This window comes from Prionailurus bengalensis, chromosome B1 (genome assembly GCF_016509475.1).
Source record: "Prionailurus bengalensis isolate Pbe53 chromosome B1, Fcat_Pben_1.1_paternal_pri, whole genome shotgun sequence".
Lineage (NCBI taxonomy): Eukaryota > Metazoa > Chordata > Mammalia > Carnivora > Felidae > Prionailurus > Prionailurus bengalensis.
The window spans coordinates 122,318,879-122,343,333 of NC_057344.1; the positions used below are offsets into that span (position 1 = coordinate 122,318,879).

The 24,455-nt window shown below is 40.8% G+C and overlaps 1 protein-coding gene across 1 annotated transcript; it reads left to right on the forward strand.

Annotated features, from left to right (window-relative positions):
- Positions 1 to 7,365: 7,365 nt before the first annotated feature.
- Positions 7,366 to 7,838, forward strand: LOC122468138 (40S ribosomal protein S23-like). Its single transcript, XM_043554566.1, has one exon. It carries the CDS (start codon positions 7,366 to 7,368, stop codon positions 7,795 to 7,797), a length of 432 nt encoding a protein of 143 aa, XP_043410501.1. The 3' UTR covers positions 7,798 to 7,838.
- Positions 7,839 to 24,455: the final 16,617 nt, after the last annotated feature.

The window sequence follows — 24,455 nt, forward strand, 5'->3', positions numbered from 1 at the left end:
AAAGAAGAAGAATCAGGTAAACATAAGCATAATCCATCCTGTCAGAATTTCTTTATAAAATGGTAGCTTAAATAAATTAATGCATAACAAAATTTTTATGTTTCTTTCATTGCATGTATACTGTAAATGATCGTTCTGATTGATCATTCCTGATAAATTCACATCTAATCAATTGTTCTCATGGGTAAGGGCTTATTAGGGCCCAGTTTTTTAAACTGGGAGTTGTTGACTATTCAAAGATTACAAGTGCTTTTGTCTTTTCCTGGGCAGCCATCTCAGGCTTAAGGTAAAAGCTGAGATTTTCAAGGCCTGGTTGGGAGTTACTCCGTTCCTACTTCCAGTAAACTTATCATATAGTAAGAAGTATCATTTGAACACTTTTGTGTTAGATGCTGTACTAGACCATATTATGTATGTTACTTGTTACTTCTCAATCCAAAAAATAATTGCTCCCTTTTGCTAACGGGTAAACCTTGAAAAGATATTTAACTTGTTCAAGGTCTCACAGCCATTAAGTTGTAGAACCCAAATGCAAACCCATGTCAGTTTGGGGTTCAGCAGGGACAGGACAGCAACAGCCATTAAACACTAGAAAGTCCAGTTAGACCAAGGTTCAAACATAGAGGGGACCAATGACAAACCCCAGGTTCTACAGTCAGGGAACACAGTGACTGCAGAGCCTGGAGTTCAATATTGGATGAAGACGGAAGCGTCAAGGCAGGTCAGCAACAAGCCACAAGACTTCCATGGCCATGCATGGACACCCTGGAGGTTTGCCACGGTGTGTGGGCTGGTACAGAGGTGGTGTGGGGCACATGGGAGGTCAGGCTGGCTGAGAGCCAGACATAGGGCAGCGAGTAGATCCCAGTTCTCCCAAAGTAGGTATTTTTTATAGCCCAGTTCCAGTCTGTGAAAGGATTTGAATTGGTATTGAAGACCCAGGGACATAGGCAGAACTATGGGAAGGAAGATGTACACATCCTGGAACCTGGGTCTAAATCCACGCTTTATCACTGATCAACTGCGTGGCCTTGGATGGGTTTCTTGTGAATAGTCTCCTGGTCAGTAAATGTAACACTAACACCTCATAGAGCTATCATGAGGATTTAATGACTTAAAATAGAAAGAGAGAGAGAGAGAACTTGGAACTGTGCACAGCACAAATTTAGCAATCTTTACTACTTGTTTTTAAGCGTGTCCTTGCAGTCTGATATGGGCCACACATACAGAGGGAATTCGTGAGAGAGTCTAAAGTTCATAGAGTCACCAAGGGGCTAAATTCCCTCCAAGTTCCCTCACCACCAGGTGCAAACACAACAGACTATTTTAGGATCCCACTCACCAAGTACCCCGCCAGCCATACTCTCAAGGGTTCAAGGACTTGGCAGGAAGAAGCCCACAGGTGGCAGACCTTTAGAGCTCTCTACTGAGTAGACCACAGATTGGCAGATTCTCCAAGCAACAGACCAGTTGTCTTGACCTTGATTTAAGGCAAGATTCTAGAATGCATTATTAAAGTAACTGTTATCATTCAGATGGGGAAAAAGCGTGCACGATAGGACTAGCATACATTCATTACTGTTCAGTCGTAACACACTAACAATGTATTTCCACGACTGACTCCCCAGAGCCTAAATTTAAATAAAGAAATATGATAACTGACTTCAAATATTTGACACACTGTTCGCGTGTGTGCCTATGTGTGTGCGTAAAAATTACATTTGTTTGACACGACCCTAAGATCCAAGGAATTAAAGCTACTGGAAAACGGGCCTTGTTTCAATAACAACAAAAAACTTCCTAACAGTGTAAACCAGAAACAGCGGACTGCCCACCAACGGGTCAAATTTAACGCTTGTGCAATCTTTTGTTTGGTTCGCATATAGGCATAGTATGTGCTGCTGTGTATGCTGTATTTTCACAATTTGTGAAGTTGTGCAAAGTAGCCCTGAAACTTTCCCATTAAAATCCAGGTTTCCGTCTTTCCGAGAAATCCCACAACCTGCTGCAAGGACTGCATTCCCTTAGAGTAATAATAACACACCGTTGCTGCAAGGAAGCTTCTTCCTGCAGATGAGTATATGCATCACAGTGGGCCACTGTCCCCACCTGACCCGTCACCAGTTTCACCTGACCCTATCACCTGCCTGGAGGGCATTTCAGTTACGATCTTAAATGTTCTTAATAAATGCAGAAAGAGGTCCCATTTCTCTGATTCTCTGATATCCTGAGTCTAAAAGTCACTCAACAATCTCCATGCTTTGTTGTTCTTAGCTATTTATGAGGTTAACAGGCCCTGTGTGTCCTTTTCAATAAGAATCTAACACCATTCTTTCCTTTAAACATACGTCTTACTTGGTAGCTCTTTGGCCAGCAGCTGCAAGGCTGTTCTTTCTCAAATTTCAAAGCAACTAAAGAAAAAGGACAGGAAATTCAAGTACTTCACAGAACTTTTGGATGCTCTCCTGTGCCTGATAAATGCATGCTGAAGGGTAAATTGCTACAACTGTCTATTTTTATGTGACCTGTGTCACATTACTTCAGTACAGGCTCTGAGTAAATATATTGAGTTTTCTGATATTCAGACTACATCAAGACATGTTCCTTGTACTTTGCAAATTTTATTGATTTATATTCCTGAGAAGATAAAAATCATGAAAAGAACAGAGTTCAGTTAATGCGTTAAGGCAGTCTGCTATTATCATAAATGAGAAAAAAATAGAATCCGGGTAGCACTGCTCAAAATAAAGTGTTGATTTTAAAAATAATGATAATAGGGGCGCCTGGGTGGCGCAGTCGGTTAAGCGTCCGACTTCAGCCAGGTCACGATCTCGCCGTCCGGGAGTTCAAGCCCCATGTCAGGCTCTGGGCTGATGGCTTGGAGCCTGGAGCCAGTTTCCGATTCTGTGTCTCCCTCTCTCTCTGCCCCTCCCCCGTTCATGCTCTGTCTCTCTCTGTCCCAAAAATAAATAAACGTTGAAAAAAAAAATTTTTTTAAATAATGATAATAACCAAAAACAAAACAAAAAAAAGCAACCTTAATAGTGTTTCTGGACATTACGTAAAGAAAATAAAGCTGGTTTTGCAAAAGCTAAAACTGTTGGCTAGCACTTGGTTGTAGTAACATGTGGGCAGTTACGTTTCTAAATATAATATAAATTAATCCTCTTGGTCATTAGGTATCATGCAGTCTTAACGTCCTCAAAACTCAGAAATGAGAAAATCCTCAGGGAAATTCTCAGCAGAAATGTTAGTGTGTCTGATAACATTAAGTAAAATACTCATTTCTGTGATTAATATACAATAAGACTGTATATAATAAAATATGCCTTAATGGAAAGCAAGTACCTAATGTTTTTAAAAATGAAAAAACTTCTAAAATGTTTTCTTGCTTAAAAATGTCCAGAAGCGGGGCGCCTGGGTGGTGCAGTCGGTTGAGCGTCCGACTTCAGCCAGGTCATGATCTTGCGGTCCGTGAGTTTGAGCCCCGCGTCGGGCTCTGGGCTGATGGCTCAGAGCCTGGAGCCAGCTTCCGATTCTGTGTCTCCCTCTCTCTCTGCCCCTCACCCGTTCATGCTCTGTCTCTCTCTGTCCCCAAAATAAATAAACATTGAAAAAAAAATTAAAAAAAAAAAAAAGAAAAAGAAAAAAAAAAATGTCCAGAAGCATCTAACACCAAAGGTAACGTATTTTTGTTTCTATTATTTAAAAAATAAACTTGAATACTACTGAAAACCTTTAGAAAATGGAATATTTGGGGAGATTTATAAGATTTCCTGAGTAGGAAAAAGAATACTTAAAGACCTCTGACTACCTGTTCCTGAAATATTTCCAACTCCATTTTTTAAAATTTCTCTTTATTTTGTTTATTGATTTATTTTTGAGAGAGACACAGAGAGCACACATGAGCAGGGGAGGGGCAGAGAGAGAGGAAGAGAGAGAATCCCAAACTGGCTCCACACTGTCAGTGCAGAGCCTGACGCAAGGCTTGATCTCACAAACTGTGAGATCATCCACCTGAGCCGAAATCAAGAGTTGGACATTCAATTGACTGAGCCACTCAGGTGTCCCCCAACTCCATTTCTTTTTTTTTTTTAATGTTTATTTACTTTTGAGAGAGAGAAAGAGAGAGACAGAGCATGAGTGGGGGAGGGGTAGAGAAAGAGGGAGACACAGAATCCGAAGCAGGCTCTAGGCTCTGAGGTGTCAGCACAGAGCCGGAAGCAGGGCTCAAACCCATGACTATAAGATCATTACCTGAGCCAAAGTCAGATGCTTATAACCGTCTGAGCCTCCCATGTGCCCCATCCAACTGCATTTCAAATGAATCAATTCTGCAAAAATATTTGATCCAACTATCTTTGATTCAAAGGCATTGCTGACATGGTTAGTCCTCTGTGAGTTTAAACTATTTTAAGTAAAATTGAGGGGCGCCTGGGTGGCTCAGTAGGTTGAGCGTCTGACTTCGGCTCAGGTCATGATCTCACACTCTGTGAGTCTGAGCCCCACATCAGGCTCTATGCTGACAGCTCAGAGCCTGGAGCCTGCTTCGGATTCTGTGCCTCCCTGTCTCTCTGCCCCTCCCCTGCTCATGCTCTGTCTCTCTCTCTCTCTCTCTGTCAAAAATAAATAAACATTAAAAAAATTCTTTTTAACTATTTTAAGGAAAATTGAGCAAACTTAAAAATGACAACAACCTGGACCGTTGTCTCCACTTTCTTCTCTATAGATGTGTGTGAGGTCTATCATATGGGCTCATGAAGTAAGAACTGTCTGTTGGGTGACAGGGTAGGGCCTAGGGAGCAAAAGGTAGAGTCTTGCATATAGACAACTGAGTTAAAATTTACCAGGACAAAAATGAATAAACGTGTTGCAGGCAGAAGTGACAGTTTGTGGAGAATTATGATGAACACTGGGTATTTGGAGAAAATCAGAGTTTTTGTGCCTAGAATGTAGGTTATAACTGAATAATACAGTGCTAGGAAAAGCATATCTTTGAAACCATACAGGTCTCAGCTTAAATCCTGATTCAGGTATTAATAAAATCTTCTTTTAGTTTAAAAAAAAAAAATTCCTCATGGCAGCAGGGGACTGATCTGACTTAACAAAAATTTGCCGGAAAAAATACTTGGTAATCATGTCTGTTCTGTGCTCTGCGTTCTGAGGGAAACATTGGCAACCCCTAGAGATTAAGAGAAAAGTTGTTTAATTTGAAGAAAGGACTATCTTTGAATATTTGAAGGACTTTCATACAAAAAATAAGAACAATTATGTGATCTTTCTGAGAATGGTAGATTTTATGAAAGGACATCTCCTTTGGACCAACAGAGCGCCATGTAGCCACTGGATCTGCCTGAGAATGCTTTTCAAACACATGAGCCTTTTCTCTCTAGGAGGACAGGCTGGGGTACTGCTTAGCATAGAGGCTGTGAATGGAATGCCTGTAGCAGGCACTGGACTCCTTTTGGCTTTTAAGATCCTCTCAAACTCTAAGAAATCCCTATCAAAATAGCACCAGCGTTCTTCACAGACTTAGAAAAAATAATCCTAAAATTTGTGTGGAACCAGAAAAGATCCCCAATGGCCAAAGCAATCCTGAAAAAGAAAACCAAAACTAGAGGCATCACAGTCTCAAACTTCAAAATATTTTACGAAGCTGTAATCATCAAAACAGTTTGGTACTGGCACAAAAACAGACACTCAGATCAATGGATCAGAATCGAGGACCCAGAAATGGACCCACAAACATATGACCACCTGATCTTTGACAAAGCAGGAAAAAGTAGCCAATGGAGAAAAGACCATCTCTTCAGCAAATGGTGTTGGGAAAACTGGCAGCGACATGCAGAAGAATGAACCTGGACAGCTTTCTTACACAATATACAAAATAAGCTCAAAATAGATGAAAGACCTAAACATAAGACAGGAAGCCATCAAAATCCTAAAGGAGAAAATAGGCAACATATAATCCAGTGAAGAAATGGGCAATAGACATGAACAGACTCTTTTCCAAAAAAGACATATACATGGCTAACAGACATATGAAAAAAATTCTCAACATCACACATCATCAGGGAAATACAAATCAAAACCACAATGAGATACCACTTCACACTTGTCAGAATGGTAACATTAATGATTCAGGAACAACAGACATTGGTGAGGGTGCAGAGAAAGGGGAACTCTTTTGCACTGCTGGTGGGAATACAAACTGGTACAGCCACTCTGGAAAACGGTATGGAGTTTCCTCAAAAAATTAAAAATAGAACTACCCTACAGTCCAGCAATTGCACTACTAGGTATTTACCCAAAGGATACAGAAGTGCTGATTCGAAGGAGCACATGCACCCCAATGTTTATAGCATCACTATTGACAATAGCCAAAGTAGGGAAAAAGCCCAAATGTCCATCAGCCGACGAATGGATAAAGAAGATGTGGTATAGATATACAATGGAATATTCCTCGGTAATCAAAAAGAATGAAATCTTGCCATTTGCAACAACGTGGATGGAACTAGAGTGTATTATACTAAGCAAAAAAGTCAGTCAGAGAAAGACAAATATCATATGATTTCACTCATATGTGGAATTTAAGAAATAAAACAGATTGGAGCGCCTGGGTGGCTCAGTCGGTTGAGCGTCCGACTTCAGCTTAGGTCATGATGTCACGGTCCATGAGTTCAAGCCCCACAATGGGCTCCTTGCTGACAGTTCAGAGCCTGGAGCCTGCTTCAGATTCTGTGCCTCCCTCACTCTCTGCCCCTCTTGCTGTTCATGCTCTGTTTCTCTCTGTCTCAAAAATAAGCATAAAAAAAAGAAAGAAAGAAAGAAAGAAAGAAAGAAAGAAAGAAAACAGACAAACATAGGGGAAGGGGAGCAAAAATAATATAAAAAAACAGAAAGGGAAACAAACCATAAGAGAATTTATATAGAATATATATATATATATATATATATGAAAATAAAGAAAGAAAGGAAGGAAGAAAGAAAAGAAAAGAAATACATAAGGCAAGCAGGGTGCCTTACAGGAGCAAGTGCCGTTTTGGAGGTTTTGCCTTTGGCTGCTTCATTCAATCACCCAGCAGTCTTATGGGGTAGAAATTGCTACCTCCCTTCAAAGGAGGGAACTGAGGTTTAACGCAGTTAAGCAACTTGCTAGTGGTCAAAGAGCCAAGAGAACTGGCTTTGAACTTGTGTTCTGATTCCGAGACCAGTGCTTTTTAGGTTATGCATATTCTCTCCTTCCCCTTAGCAGAAGCAAAATGGCATTCAGAACAAAAGCCCTGTTTTCAAAACGTTTAAGGAAATAGGTGGCTCCTTCCTGTGCTGTTTCTCTCTTTGGCTCAGGCCCCTGGAACCCGCCAGATGGGCAAGTATCTCGGTCTCCATACTGCCAGGAAGTGCCGTAGCCACCTAGGAGATCAGAAGCGGCATGGTAAACAGTACAGGGAAGCCCATCTGGGCACAGCCCTGAAGGCCAATGCTTTTGGAGGTGCTTCCCACGCAAAGGAAATTGTGCTGGAAAAAATAGGGGCTGAAGCCAAACAGCCAAATTCTGCCATCAGGAAGTGTGACAGGGTCCAGCTGATTGAGAATGGCCAAAAAATCACAGCCTTTGTGCCCAATGATAGTTGTTTGAATTTTACGGAGGAAAATGATGATGTTCCTGTTGGTGGATTTGGTCACAAAGGTCATGCGATCAGTGACATTCCTGGATTTGGCTCTAACATTGTCAGAACAGCCAGGGTCTCTCTTTTGACTTTATACAAGGGCAAGAAGGAAAGACCAAGATCATAAGTTTTGATGGTGAAAAATGACAATAATAAATTTTCAAATACTAAAAAAATAAATTGTTTTTGCTTTTTTTTAAAGTAAATAATATGTTTGTTAGCTCTTTTTTAAAAATATAATTTATTGGCAAATTGGCTAACATCCAGTGTGTAAAGTGTGCTCTTGGTTTTTGGGGTAGATTCCCATAGTTCATCACTCACACACAACACGCGGTGCTCATCCCAACAAGTGCCCTCCTCAATGCCCAGCCCCCATTTCCCCCTCTCCCCCACCCCCTGCATCAACCCTCAGTTTGTTCTCTGTATTTAAGAGTCTCCTATGGTTTGCCTCCCTCCCAAATTAAATTTAAAAATAAAAATACTCAAGGAAATAAAAGTGAGCCAGACATTAGGTGAAAAGCTATAAAGTTTTAGCACACAGTTTCCAGATTAAGAGATAAAACATCTCAGGAGTGGGAAACTGTTACAAGACCAGGGCAAAAACTTAGCCTGAAAAATGAATCCATGAGCCTTTTCCCAAAAAGGTCTCTCCATGTCACTTACCAAAGCACTTGGCACAGCGTTGGCATACTAAAAGTGACATATGAGGCAAGATTGGCTGATTGAATGAACTCATGCATTAATGAATGAAATTATATAAACCCAAATCATGAGGACAATTACGAGAATAGCACGCACAACAAAAGGTTTACCTGCACAGAACACGCCGTGCTTAAATGATCTCAATCACCCTTGCCAATTTATAGGAATTCCTGGTTAATAATAATTAGTTCATTTTTACTGAGCATTTCCTCTCTGCCAGGTGCTGTGCTAAGTATTTCATGCGGATTTTCTCAGTCATTGCCCACAAAAACCCTTTGACATCTTCCTGTGTTGCATGAAGATTGATAGCACAAGCTGAAGCCAGACTGGGTGGATCTGAATCCATACTTAATCAGTATGTCAGCTTGCGCAAAATACTTAACCTGTCTGTGCTCAGTTTTCTAATCGGTAAAATGGGATAAAAACAGCTCCTATCTCACAGGATAAGGAGTTCTTAGATTAGCGCCTGGCACAGAGTATGTCCAAAAGTGTTAGCTGTCACTATTCAGGTCGTGAGTCACACTGCCTGGACTCTAATCCCACCTTCACCTCTAGCTAACTATATGATGGTGAACAAGTAGTTTAATCTCTCAGAGACTCAGCTTTGTCATCTGTAAACAGAGATTCTAAATAATGCATCCTGAGGTTATTTCCTGATTACATGAGTTAACGTGCGTGTATCCAGCACACAAAAACACTCAACAAATGCTATTATAATCCTCATTTTATAGTTCGGAAAACAGAACTTTTCATGTGCCACTTGAGTGTGGTCTGGGACTCAACTCCAGACAGCCTGACTCCAGCATCCTAATTCATTTAGGGTGGTCTCAAGGCAAATGCTGAAACTTTGAAGAAATTCTCCCTGGCAATATTTTCAATTATACCCTAATTATTCTGGATATACCACTGGGTGAGACCTATATGTGTTGGACTGCGAGTAGTCATTTCACTAATAATCCTTTTAAATGGAGATATTTAAGTCTTGAAGCAATATCAGAAAATGTTCCGGAATACTTCCATTTCTACAAGCAGTAACGCTTGGCACCAGTGAGCTCAGAGAATCTTAAGTAAGTCTCTCTCCTTCCTCACTCCTCGTGTCTAAATTCCAGCTACTTCAAATCCCTTTAATCCTCTTCATTTCTGATTTTCTTTTGTCTTGCCCTGAAAGACCACAAGTTTGTCCATTGCCAAGCAGGGGAAAAAGTATGGGTCTTGTAGTTGGAGGAACATTTGGTAAATTACCATAACAATGGACATTATTTTGTAAATATTGAAACAATGTTCTTCATTTCCCCTTTAAGTGCTTTCAGCTTCTTTTCACCAATGTGAGCCTTGAGTTATTGCTCTAGGAGAGGAAAGAGCCTCAAACAAAGACACTATTGATCAGCTTTGAATCTCAGAGCTGACTTTCTTGACCTCTAGAAGGGAAAGACTGGACTTGAAAAGCAGACTGTCAGGAAAGATGTCTAAATCACAAAGCACCACTTGAAGCATATGGAGCGGTGGGGCAGGTGTCCCTGATCACAAAATCCAGGGAAATGACGTAAAGGAGGTAGAAAGCCCATCCTTCTACCCTGGGTGAGGAAAAGCAAGCAAAAGTAGGTGAGACGTGTGTGTCCTGCTCTCCTATCTCAGAAGCAAAGCTCCAGACAGGGGAAGCGTATTTGATTTAAGAGAATGCCTAAATCACAAGGACTGGAGCCCTACTTCACAGGAGGGAAGGAATGGCTTCGGAGTAAAAGTTGTAGCACAGTGAGATCATGCAGTAAAAGGATCTCAGCTGAGTTGTCCTTAGATGTTCCCACCCGATGACAAAGTGGCGCACAAAAGTCAGCGCCTTTGGGTCCCTTGGGAATCAGCATGGCCATGGCCAAGTGTTCCAGGATTGAATGGATGTCACGGAGAGCTTATGGCCAATACCCAAAGAGCTACTTGGCCCTCATGCTGATTTGTAGAGTAGGCAGCAACCTCAATCTCTAAGGATAACAGGGCGAGAGGGGTCATAGATAAACAACAGGGACTGGAAGTCAGTATATAGCCTTGGAAATAAATCTTAAAGACTGTCTCTTTCCCTTCACCATAGGATACCCCTCTCCAATAGTCCCAGACACCATGTGGGAGAAAAGCAGGTTGAAAAGAAGGAAACCAAAATACCAAAATTTAGACCAAAAAAAAAATTCCAGGTTGCATAAAGACTTAAACTAAAAGGGGCGCCTGGGTGGCGCAGTCGGTTAAGCGTCCGACTTCAGCCAGGTCACGATCTCACGGTCTGTGAGTTCAAGCCCCGCGTCAGGCTCTGGGCTGATGGCTCAGAGCCTGGAGCCTGTTCCCGATTCTGTGTCTCCCTCTCTCTCTGCCCCTCCCCCGTTCATGCTCTGTCTCTCTCTGTCCCAAAAATAAAAATAAACGTTGCAAAAAAAAAAAAAAATTGGGGGCGCCTGGGTGGCGCAGTCGGTTGAGCGTCCGACTTCAGCCAGGTCACGATCTCGCAGTCCGTGAGTTCGAGCCCCGCGTCGGGCTCTGGGCTGATGGCTCAGAGCCTGAAGCCTGTTTCCGATTCTGTGTCTCCCTCTCTCTCTGCCCCTCCCCCGTTCATGCTCTGTCTCTCTCTGTCCCAAAAATAAATAAACGTTGAAAAAAAAATTAAAAAAAAAAAGACTTAAACTAATGGATTAAACTAAAATTATTGGATTAGAATAAATTGTTCCACTTTCCTACTCAGTATAGATTAGGTACTTACAAGAAAGATTAAATAAGTCAGAGAGAACATAAACTTCATTTTCTTTTGACATCTGTGTACAGGGTATATGTCGATTTGTGATCCGCCTTATACTAATAGATTTTCTTTTTGAACAGTAGCCGATAGTTTCCAGAAATTTTATTAGCACAAAAGTCAACCATACAGAAAGGAATTAATTTATATACCATCTAACATGAATTCTGAGAACACTGAGACTCAGAAGTAATAATAACACACATTAAATGTTAACTATATGCCAGTCACTGCATTGTATTATCTTCATTAAACCTCTAATAATAGTAGGTACTAATAATAGTCCCTTTTTATAGATAAAGAAACCAATGCTTTTGAGGTTAAGTAACGTCGCCAAGGTCATTAGGTACATAATCAGAATATAAGGCCCCTTGACTCCAGAGCTCTTAACTGCTACACAGCCCTTACACTACCAGAGCCCATCCTCTGCCCTGCATATTGGTGCTAGAACTGCTACATAGAAGAACTCTAAGGATAACCTTATGCATGTGGAAAGGAATTCACAGAGGTACTTGCAGATGGAAAATAAAAATAAAAAGGAAGATAGAAGTGATATGTAAAAATTATTTCAGATCCATTCCAAGGGATACATTTTAGCAAAAATAAACTCTTTCTTTAAAAAATAAAAAGAATAAGGGGCACCTGGGTGGCTCAGTCAGTTGAGCGTCCGACTTCAGCTCAGGTCACGACTCACAGTTCAGTTTGTGAGTTCGAGCCCCCACACCCGGCTCACTGTTGTCACCTTATCAGTGCAGCTTCAGATCCTCTGTCCTCCTCTCTTTGCCCCTCCCCCCTTGTACTTTCCCGAAAATAAATAAACCTTTAAAAGGAAAGATTACAATTTTTTTAAATTAAAAAACAAAAATAAAAATAAAAACAACAGACAAAAAAAAAAAAAACCTTTATCAGATTGAAAGTAGTTCACTAGGGGTAATTTTTTAAAACCAAAGTTTTCTCCACTAATGGAAGGCAAGAAAAAAATAAAGGGAAGGAGAGAGAGGGGGGGAGGAAGGAAGGAAGGAAAGAAGGAAAGGAGGCGGGGCAGAGGGATGGTGCAGGCAAGGAAGAGGAAAAACAGGAAAGAGAACTTTGCATAGCAAAGACTCTAAATTTCAGGTGTAATTTTTACTTTGTAGTGACTGGCATTAGTTACAGAATTGATTTGATACCAGGATTCTTCTAACCAAAGTAGATATTCACTTAAATAAATAAATGGAATTTACTGTATGGAGCATACACAGAAAAAAAAATGATTTTAAATTAATTTTTAGAAACATTTTAATAAAAGTATATGAATATATATCTACAACTTATAAATTTTCTATTTCTCATTTCTATGTAACTTTATAATGGTAAACATTTAAAGATATTTGTTGGATGAGTAAATACTAGAAGGCTTGAATCGTTTTTAATCCCCTTATTCTAAGATAAATTTGAGAACTGTGTGCTTTTGGCCCCTGGAAATTCTTTTTGTACAGGGGGAAACATCACTGTTTCTTTTAGGCTAAAACCTGTAATCTATAAAAGCATTAAAATTTCATGTCCTAGAATTTTTTCACTGGCTCCGCTTCTATAAAAATGCCAAAAATGTAGACCAAAAAAAAAAAAAAAAAAAAAGAAAGGACCAGTTGAGGATCTAGATCAGTGGTTCTAAATTTTTTTTTTTTTCAACGTTTATTTATTTTTGGGACAGAGAGAGACACAGCATGAATGGGGGAGGGTCAGAGAGAGAGGGAGACACAGAATCGGAAACAGGCTCCAGGCTCTGAGCCATCAGCCCAGAGCCTGACGCGGGGCTCGAACTCACAGAGGGCGAGATCGTGACCTGGCTGAAGTCGGACGCTTAACCGACTGCGCCACCCAGGCGCCCCTAGATCAGTGGTTCTAAAAGAGTAGTACACGGACCTCTGGAGATCCATGAGCAACTTTCAGGAAGTCTATGAAGTCAGAAAGTCAGAACCATCTACGTTAACAACGCTATGATGTTAGGGACTTTTGCAGAGTGTTGGCATTTGCACTGATATTACAAAGCAATAGTGGGAGAAATGGCTAGTGCGTACGCACAACTCAAGGCAATGGTACCCAATGTGCTTATAGTGCATGTTCAATAAAAACAGTAAAGATGAATAAAGACTAATTCAAAAAGATATGTGCACCCTTACGCTTGCTGCAGCATTATTTACAATAGCCGAGCTATGGAAGCAACCCAAGTGTCCATCAATAAATGAATGGATAAAAGATATGTGATATGTATCATTCAGCCATAAAAGAGTGAGATCTTGCCATTTGCAACAACATGGATGGACATACAGGGTATAACGGTAAGTGAAATAAGTTAGAGAAAAACAAATACCATATAATTTCACTCATATGTAGAATCAAAACAAAACAAACAAATAGCACAATCGGACCTATAACTACATAGAACAAACGGTGGTTGCCAGAGGAAAGGGGGTTGGAGGGATGAGCAAAATGGCTGAAGGAGAGAGAAAGATACAGGCCTCCAGTTATGGAATGAATAAATCACAGGAATAAAAGGTACTGCATAGGGGATATGGTCAACGGTATTGGAATGGTGTTATATGGTGACAGATGGCAGCTACACTTGTGATGAACATAGATAGCATAATGTATGAAGAAGCTGAATCACTATGTTGGACCCCTGAAACTAACGTAACATTGTTAGTCAACTGTACTTCAAAAAAGACAATAAAATAATACTAATGATGAACATTTGAAGAGCAAGCGTTTCTTTATTTATTTTTGAAAGAGAAAGAGAGCACAAGGGGGGGAGGGGCAGAGAGGGAGGAAGAGACAATCCCAAGCAGGCTCCATCCACACTGCCAGCTTAGAGCCTGACGTGACGCTTGAACCCACGAACCGTGAGATCATGACCTGAGCCAGAATCAAGAGTCAGCACTTAACTGACTTAGCCACCCAGGTGCTCCCTGAATAGCAGTTTCACTTACTGATGTTCTTTACAAAGCAGTAGAAATGTTCATTTTATTAAAATGTAAGCCATAAGTACATGTGTTTTTAATTGTGTGAAAAAAAAAACGGTACATACACACATACCACTTCTTCATTTACAGGTGTTTTTTTTAATTTTTATTAAGATATAATTGACATAAAACATTATAATACTTTCAGGTGCACAACATGAATAATTTGCATAAATAGTGAGACGATCACAATGAGTCTTGACATCATCAACACACAACGATTTCAATTTTTTTTCTCACGATGAGAACGTTTAACATCTACTCTTTCAGCAACTTTTAAAGCTCTTTTGGTGCATATCAAAGTATAATGTTGGTCTTGAGGAAAAACACATGGACCATACCATTTGAATTGTGAAAATTGCTCTTTTCATGGAACATCATTTTGTCTGAAAGATTCCACTGACAGTCTTGATTAGGGTTATTCAACTTGCTTATTTGGCAGGTATTTTCTCCAAAATGAACAACGAAAGCCTGTTACTTTAAGGAAAACAACAGGTAGTGTTTGTGGCCAATGACCAAATTTGAGCTTTCGACAAAAATTACGAGTTTGAAAACCTCATACCCAACATTGAGGTTGACAACTTTGTAATATCAGGCTTTTCTGATAGGATCTGTGGTGATATAAATGAATGTGGTTTCATCATATTGTATAACAAAATGTGTTAACGTTTAGAAACCATGCATAACTCAGTAAACCAGTATTTTCCAAATTTCCAATGCATGATGCTACAAAACTAAGTCACAAAAAGATTTGAATGTAACAGTACACAGATAGCTCGATGATATGGCTTCAGATTTCACATTGCACCTTCAAAAAACTAACCCTTTCCTAGTTTGGAGGTAATATCAAAAAAGATTACTCATTCCAAATCATCCAGGAGGAAGTAAAACTTTCACTCTTCAAAGATAACAAGATACTCTATATGGAAAACCCAAAAGGTTGCATCAAAAAAACTGCTAAAACTGATCCATGAGTTCAGCAAAGTTGCAGGATATAAAATCATGCACAGAAATTGGTTGCATTTCTACACACCAATAATGAAGAAACAGAAAGGGAAATCAAGGAATTGATCCCATTTACAATTGCACCAAAAACCATAAAATACCTAGGAATAAACCTAACCAAAGAGGTGAAAAATCTATACACTAAAAAACTATAGAAAGCTTATGAAAGAAATTGAAGAAGACACAAAAAATGGAAAAAGATTCCATGCTCCTGGATAGGAAGAACTAACATCGTTAAAATGTCAATACTACCCAAAGCAATCTACAATTCAATGAATCCTTATCAAAATAACACCAGCATTCTTCACAGAGCTAGAAGAAAAAACAATCCTAAAATTTGTATGGAACCAGAAAAGACCCCAAATAGCCAAAACAATCTTGAAAAAGAAAACTGAAGCTGGAGACATCACAATCCTGGACTTCAAGCTGTATTGCAAAGCTGTAATCATAGAGACAGTATGGTATTGGCACAAAAACAGACACTCAGATCAATGGAACAGAATAGAGAACCCAGAAATAGACCCACAAATGTATGGCCAACTAACTTTTGACAAAGCAGGAAAGAATATCCAATGGAATAAAGACACTCTCTTCAGCAAGTGGTGCTGGGAAAACTGGACAGCGACATGCAGAAAAATGAACCTGGACCACTTTCTTACACCATACCCAAAAATAAACTCAAAATGGATGAAAGACCTCAATGTAAGACAGGAAGCCATCAAAATCCTAGAGGAGAAAACAGGTAACAACCTCTTTGACCTGAGCCACAGCAACTTCTTGGTCAACACATCTCCAGAGGCAAGGGAAACAAAAGCAAAAATGAATTATTGGGACCTCATCAAGATAAAAAGCTTCTGCACAGTGAAGGAAACAATCAGCAAAACTGAAAGGCAACTGACGGAATGGGAGAAGACATTTGCAAACGCCATATCAGATAAAGGGTTAGTATCCAAAATCTATAAAGAACTTATCAAACTCAACACCCAAAACCACAAATAATCCAGTGAAGAAATAGGCAAAAGACATGAATAGACACTTCTCCAAAGAAGACATCCAGATAGCCAACTGACACATGAAAAAATGCTCAACATCACTCATCATCAAGGAAATACAAACCAAAACCACAATGAGATACCACCTCACAACCATCAGAATGGCTAACATTAACAATTCAGGCAACAGCAGATGTTGGCAAGGATGCGGAGAGAGAGGATCTCTTTTGCACTGCTGGTGGGAATGCAAACTGGTACAGCCACTCTGGAAAATAGTATGGAGGTTCTTCAAAAAATTAAAAAATAGAACTACCCTATGACCCAGCAATTGCACTACTAGGCATTTATCCAAGGGACACAGGTGTGCTGTTTCGAAGGGGCACATGCACCCCCATGTTTATAGCAGCACTATCGACAATAGCCAAAGTATGGAAAGAGCCCAAATGTCCATTGATGGATGAATGGATAAAGAAGAAGTGGTATATATATATATATATATATATATATATATATATATACACACACACACAATGGAGTGTTACTCGGCAATCAAAAAGAATGAAATCTTGCCATTTGCAACTACATGGATGGAACTGGAGGGTATTATGCTAAACGAAATTAGTCAGAGAAAGACAAATATCATATGACTTCACTCATATGAGGACTTTAAGAGACAAAACAGATGAATATAAGGGAAGGGAAACAAAAATAATATAAAAACAGGGAGGGGGACAAAACAGAAGAGACCCATAAATATAGAGAACAAACTGAGGGTTACTGGAGGGGGTGTGGGAGGGGGCATGGGCTACATGGGTAAAGGATATTAAAGAATCTACTCCTGAAATCATTGTTGCACTATATGCTAACTAACATGGATGTGAATTAAAAAATAAATAAATAAAAATTTTTTTAAAAGATTACTCATAATGACCTTTTTATGGCTACTAAATTACCCTTTTCAAATTATATATCTGTAAATATTTCAACCAAAATAACATAATGCAACAGATTGAATTCAGAAGCAGATATGAAAATTCAGCTATCTTGTACTAAGTATAAGAATTTCACAAATGTAAAACAATGTCATTCTTCACATTAATTTTTTACCTTAGAAAAAATTAGTATTTTCACTAAAAATGTTAGTTACATTAACAGGCACTTGGTTTATTATTTTAAAATTTTTAATTAATATTTTTCTAATTTCTCAGTTTCTATTTCTAAAATGGTAAATATTAATAAATATAAACCATATAAGTGAAAATTCTTTGATGGGGCACCTGGGTGGCTTAGTCGGATGAGCATCTGAGTTCGGCTCAGGTCATGATCTTACGGCTTATGAGTTCGAGCCCTGTGTGGGGCTCTGTGCGGACAGCTCAGAGCCTGGAGCCTGCTTTGGATCCTGTGTCTCCCTCTCTCTCTCTCTCTCTGCCCCTCCCCTGCTCACACTCTGTGTCTCTCTCTCTCAAAATAAACAAACATCAAATTTTAAAAAATCAAGAAAACCCTTTGGGAAGACTCACAGATATTTAAATGTGTAAAGCATCCCTGAGACCAAAAAGTCTGAGACTACTGACCCACCTCAGTATTACATATTTCAATACTTAAATACAACAAAATGAAATGTTCACTCCAGATACATCAAGTGGGCCCATTTTGAAATCCAAACCTCCCTTGACCTTATCTCTCTCTTTCTCTCTTTTTTAAAATTTACATCCAAGTTAGCATATGGTGTAATAATGATTTCAGGAGTAAAATTCAGTGATTCATCCCCTACGTATAACACCCAGTGTCATCCCAGCAAGTGTCCTTCTTAATGCCCCTAGCCCATTAGGCATCCCCCCACCCACAACCCCTCCAGCAACCCTCAATTTGTTCTCTGTATTTAAGAGTCTCTTATGGAAGCCTCTGGGTGACTCAGTTGGTTAAGCACCCAACCTCAGCTCAGGTCATGATCTCAAGGTTCATGGGTTCGATCCCCACATCAGGCTCTGTGCTGACAGTTTGGAGCCTGAAGCCTGCTTTGGATTCTATGTCTCCCTCTCTCTCTGCCCGCCCCCCCTTTACTCATGCCATGTCTCTCTCTGTCTCTCAAAAATAATAAAGATTTAAAAAAATTAAAAAAAAAAAGAAACATTAGGACTATAAAGGTCCTTCAAAACACGCGCGTCAACTCAACCTTCTCTACAAGGCAAAATTAGAATTAGAAATAAATCTGGGAGGTAGAATGAAGGCAAAGAAGAGAAATGCAAAGCCACAGGGCCAAAATCCTTGGTCTCTCAAATTAGCTTGCTTCGCACAAATTCTCCTTAAAATTATTTATGGATACAAATAACATGTAATAAACTTGCAATCGATACACTGGGGGTTTTGTCCACATTGAAAGAGAAAGGAAGCAAATGGCACCTCGCCTCCATAGCCTGTCCCTTGCTCTCTGAGGACACTGACTACCCGGAGGTGGCTGATCCCTACAGCTCATCCCAGTTTTGGAGGATGGACATTTGTGTGGCAGAGCTAATGAATGTGACACCTAAAGCCACAGCAAGCAGAGCTCCAGAATTACTCCAGAAATTATTCAGGGGTGTTTTCTGGCATTCTTTCCAAACAGAAAACTTGAAAAACCAGCTTTTGCTGCAGGCAGAATTCTAAAGTAATCACTGAGACATTTGCAATGACACATAAACTTTCCTCTCTTAGGTAAATAGAGGTACATACAGGAAGTGCGATTTCAAAACAATCTGCGCCAAAATAACCCACATTGACCTGAATAGTCAGACAATTAAGCCAGTAGGGAAGTGGCGTGGGGTTTTGTTTGTTTGGGGAGGCAGGATTGGAAGATAACTTGAAAATTCTGGAAAGTGGCTTAATTCTCGAATTTACTTTCTGCGTGCTGAAAGAGTAAGACGCTGTCATTTTTACCCAGATCATCAATGAAAAAGAAATTATCTGAAGTTTTTTTTTGAGATTTTTGGAGGAGATAGAAACAAAATAGAGTGAGAGATGAAAAGAAGCCTCAAAATGCCCCCTGGGCCAGCCTGAGAAGCAGCAAATTCCCTTTCTCTATATTTATAAATCATTAAGGCCATATATGGTAAATGAAATACAACATGTTTCCTCTCCCTTTCCCTTACATTGGGTTACATAACTACCCAACTGAACTTTATGATGGATGGGCGTTTGGGGTTATCTCAAACAGCAAAATGGTTCAGTCTTATGACCCAATTCCGTTATCAAGGAAGCTCTAAGCTCCAAACTGTGGCATTGCATCTATTATTAAAGACGATTTTTCTAAAAACAGATTCCATTGTTAGAAGCTTCATTACCAGAAGGTAAAATCGAATAAGGAAGCATTCTGTATCAGGGGGTGAAAATATAATTAAATACTAAACTTAATTTATGTTAAAAACATTCCAACTGGTTCTGAAGACCATGCAAAAATGTATAAAAGGCAAATCAAAGGATAAGTAAAACAACTGGGATAGAAAAGTTTGGTTCCAAGTGATCAAACTATTTCATATTTGTGTATATATTTTTAAAACTATGCTGACAAAAGGGGTGCCTGGGTGGCTCAGTCGGTTCAGTGTCCGACTTCGGCTCAGGTCATGATCTCACAGCTTGTGGGTTCGAGCCCCACGTCTGGCTCTGTGCTGACAGATCACAACCTGGAGCCTGCTTTGGATTCTCAGCCCCTAACCCACTCACATTCTGTCTCTGTCTGTCTCAAAAATAAATAAACGTTAAAAAAAATTAAAAAATAGAGGCGCCTGGGTGGCTCAGTCCATTAAGCGTCCGACTTCGGCTCAGGTCATGGTCTCGCGGTCCGTGAGTTCGAGCCCCGCGTCAGGCTCTGTGCTGACAGCTCAGAGCCTGGAGCCTGTTTCAGATTCTGTGTCTCCCTCTCTCTCACCCTCCCCTGTTCATGCTCTGTCTCTCCCTGTCTCAAAAATAAATAAAAACGTTAAAAACTAAAATAAAAATAAATTAAAAAAAATAAAACTATGCTGGGAAAAGAAACAAAGGAATTATTATATACAAAAGATGTTGACTTTTTTTTTCATTAGAATGGTAAACGTTTGTACTTTTTCATCTTTTGTTTTCCAAATTTTGGCCATACAGGGAAGAAAGGAAGGGGAAGCTATAAGCACACTGGCTGGTGGCCCAGGTGACAGCATCTCTGGGGTGAGCTCCAGCTCCCAAAGAAGCAGGTGACAATGACCACTTACCCCTCCATCCTTGAAGCTTCTGAAAACAAGCCTCTAGGGTTCTCTGTGTGGCTTACTCCTGACTCATTCCCTCCAAGGACACAAGGAACGTTTGGAAAGGAAAAGGGACAGCAGCTAGGGCTGACTTCAGTCCTACCTGCCTCCACCAGCTCAACCACGCACCAAAGAGCATCTCCCTCTCCACTGGCTGGAGCCACTTAAATGAAACTCCCCCCCCCCCGCCCCCCACAATTATATCAGCGAACAATTTATACTACAGTGTGGTATCGACCATTTAAAAGGTTAAAAACATGAATACCTAGGTGGATCAGTGCCTCTGAGGCAAAGAGCAATCATCATCCAGAAGGGAAATAAATGGACACAAGAAAGGAAAGGTGGAGCTTGGAAAGACACATTTTTCAGCTTTCCCAATTCCACCTAAAGTTGGTCCTGTTCACTCTCCTGTGTGGGATGTCTGAAATGGACAAGTGGAAGTCGTGTGCTGCGGCATTCTGACTAACTCTATTCAGCGACACCTACACAAGGGTCCAGCTCAAGCCTTAAATTATGTTCACTTTAAGATTCAAGCACGGGGCGCCTAGGTGGCGCAGTCGGTTAAGCGTCCGACTTCAGCCAGGTCACGATCTCGCGGTCCGTGAGTTCGAGCCCCGCGTCGGGCTCTGGGCTGATGGCTCAGAGCCTGGAGCCTGTTTCCGATTCTGTGTCTCCCTCTCTCTCTGCCCCTCCCCCGTTCATGCTCTGTCTCTCTCTGTCCCAAAAAAAAAAAAAAAAGTTGAAAAAAAAAAAAAGATTCAAGCACGTCTAGGGCCGCCTGGGTGGCTCAGTCCGTTAGGCGTCCGACTTTGGCTCAGGTCATGATCTCACAGTTTGTGAGTTCGAGACCCGTGTGGAGCTCTGTGCTGACAGCTCAGACCCTGGAGCTTTCTTCAGATTCTGTGTCTCCCCCTCTCTCTCTGCCCCTCCTTCGCATGTGCTCTCTCCCTCTCTCTCTCAGAAATAGATAAACATTAAAAAATAAAGATAAACTCCAGTGTAAAGATGGAAGCATGTCTAGCATCTCTAGAGGACAGAGCAGACTCACCGCAGCATTTACTTGGATGAAGCCCACAGGAACATGTGGGAAATAACTGATCCCAAAGGAAGGGTTACTCAGGAACACAAACTTCACACAGTCCAGATGCCATAATCTCAGAAGAAAAGGGGGACTTTCAGCAGCAGAATACGATATGGGGTCGAAGATCGCCCTCCAGCAATGAACTCACAATTGAATCCCACGGAGAGGAACCCACCGATGATGCTGAAGGAATACATAAGACCCCCCACACTGCTGTAGAGACTTTGGCCCGTGAGCAGGAGAAGGCTCTCCCCGTGTCAGGAGACGATCCCGGGTGGCCTGCACGGCATCTGCCATTTACCATTACTCCCCAGGTGCCGGTGACTGACACCGAAGGCCAGCTCCAGCACGGCCTGACCTCAGCAGATGTGAGCAGACTGCAGCACGGCAGCCATGGGAAAGGAATTCTCTTTACCTCACTGAAGCATAGAGCGTAGAAGAGATTCCCCGGAGATTTTGCAGTTAGAAATCAGCACCAGGTTAGAACTGTGGAATACCTTCCATCTGGTTCCGTGTTGTCACTCTAGGCATCGGCGATAAAAGACAGTGACACAAATGTGTAAGAAACTCTTTTTCTCTACACCCCAACCCTCCACATCACACACACACACACACATACACACACACACACAATCCATTCTTTCGGCAATTTTTAAAATGCCTGCTTATGAGAAGGTCTATTCAGTGGTGACGAAGACAGATGTGACTGCTGACCACATTTCACTTAGCAGCCATGTAGCCACGCCAGCTTGCTCGCTGACCACCACTGATTGGTCCAGGAGTGGGACGCTGTCTCTAGCTCAGCCAATCATAGTATTTCCCCACAGCAGATGGATCCAGGGGAGAGCACAGGACCCACCTTGAGCCAACAAGGCCCCTGCCTGGAAATTCTAGAAAGTCTAGAGTTCACCTTCACTTTTGGGAGCCTGGATTAGGAAACGCAAGGATTAGATACTATCTACATGTGGCTTGGAGAAGAGGAAGCTAAAGATAAGAATAAAACAGAGGCCAAAAAGAGGAGATGAGGCCTTCCCCAATTCCCCCCGCCCCTGAGGCCACTGCAATCCTGTCATTGGATTTCATCAGCCAATCAAGGTACAGTTAACCTGGGCTCCTGTCACTTGCAGCCAAAAGAGTCCCAACACAGTGACTCACACATACGCTGCAAATGGTGGAAGCAGTTGAAACGCTCTGACAGGACTTGCTGAGAATTGAGGTTCTCAGCACCAGGCCCCTCAGGAAGTTAAGAGCAGAAGAAGAAATGGCAGTTGACCTGTTATAGCTAAAAGGGGTGCATTGGTGAGTTTAGAAAAAACAAAACAAACAAAAAAACATGCCTTGGATGTTTCCAGAAACACTAGGGTAAGGGGAGATTCTACAAAGACTAGAGCTAGTGAAATAATTTGTTACTGTTGGCAGTATTCAGTGTTTAGATCCTGACTCACATGGTCTAAAGAATCAGAGGTTACAAAGGTAGAAAACCTAGCAGCATTGTTTTACACAAGTTATCAAATGTCTATGTGTTACTTACTATAGCGCGGGCAATATTTTTATGAAGAGTCTTTATTCACCAAAGATTTATTCCGAAAAGCAGTGTATTAATCTAACCAAAATTTTGAATCAATAGATACAGCCTCCTGCTGTCTCTTCCTATCCCTCTAAGGGACATCTGTCTCCAATTTCATTCTCTTGACAGTTTTCGCTTCGAACTCAATGTCACAGTTTGATGAAGGCTGGTGACTAGCGGCTCTTGGAAATGGTCACAGACCCACAACCACAATGGTGTCTGTATCAGAGAACCAAAGGTTTGTTCTCTCCATTTCCAGTTTAATGTTTTCCCATCTGTTAGACCTCTAAACCAGATCCAGCTGCTTTTCTCGACACCTGTCGTGTTTATTTAGAACCTGTTTTTACCAGGATCCTTTCAACACAGTAAAAATACCAGATTTGGTTTCTACGGGCTTTGCAGAGAAGGCAACACATAGCACAGGAAGGATAAAAGGGAGAAAGAGAGAGGCTTGCATACAAAGCGATGCGAGTCAATTATCAGATTGTGTATATGATGTTTTCTTGGCCGCAAGAAGGCACCAAAAAATATTTTATTAGTTTTGGCTTAAATTCTGGTGAGAATTGAGCTGTCCCTCTTCATAGGACAGTTCTATGAAATTAAAAGTAACTTTTATTTTTGTGTGAAAGCCAATGTTTGCAATTAGGTAACACACTATGGACCTTGTCAGATAATGAAAAGTAAATACATGTTGCCTGTGTAATTATGTGTAAAACATAATTCTTCATGCACACTCACATATAGTTTTCTTTCTCAAAGATGCAAAGAGCATACTATTTTGTGTAAGCTTGCACAGAGAGTGTGCTGGTATCTCACATATATGCTTCCATTTAACTCTCTTATTCAACCAAAAAGGTGTTATTCATAATCTGAGGTTAGAATTTAGTAGCCTCTTTCATTTTGGTCAGAAACGTCACCGTGCAAATGGGAGTGAAGTTGAAAGACACAATTATGTTCCACTTAATTTCTTTGTTGGAAGCAAAAAATGAACACTTTGATGACCAAAAAGAATTTAGGTTCTACTGAGCAGAGTGCAACTTTCAATACCTTGTCCATCCTAACAGCAATGCATCTGTTTGGAAAGTGATTAAAATCCCCCAAAACCCAAGGGCTTCTGTGGCGTAAACACAGCTTGGGCTGCAGAGCTCTTGGCTCTGGGACTCAGCCAAACCTTCCAGAGTGCTGGCAGAAACCCCATTCAGTATCTCCCTCCAGACCAAAAGGAGAATTAGTAAACAAACCCATCAATCACCGGCAACTAGGAAGTGCTGAGAGCCATAAGTTTTAGGCCCTGATATAGAAAGAAACTGATAAATTGCCATCCATCGCCTCTCCTGCTAAGCATGCATACAGGTTCTCACTCAGCTGTGGACTTGCTAAAAGTATGGAATGCAGAATACTCAGCAGAAA

Bases quoted from the DNA above. Each gene is read 5' to 3' on its own strand.
- LOC122468138 (XM_043554566.1), top strand. From the start codon at position 7,366: ATGGGCAAGTATCTCGGTCTCCATACTGCCAGGAAGTGCCGTAGCCAC.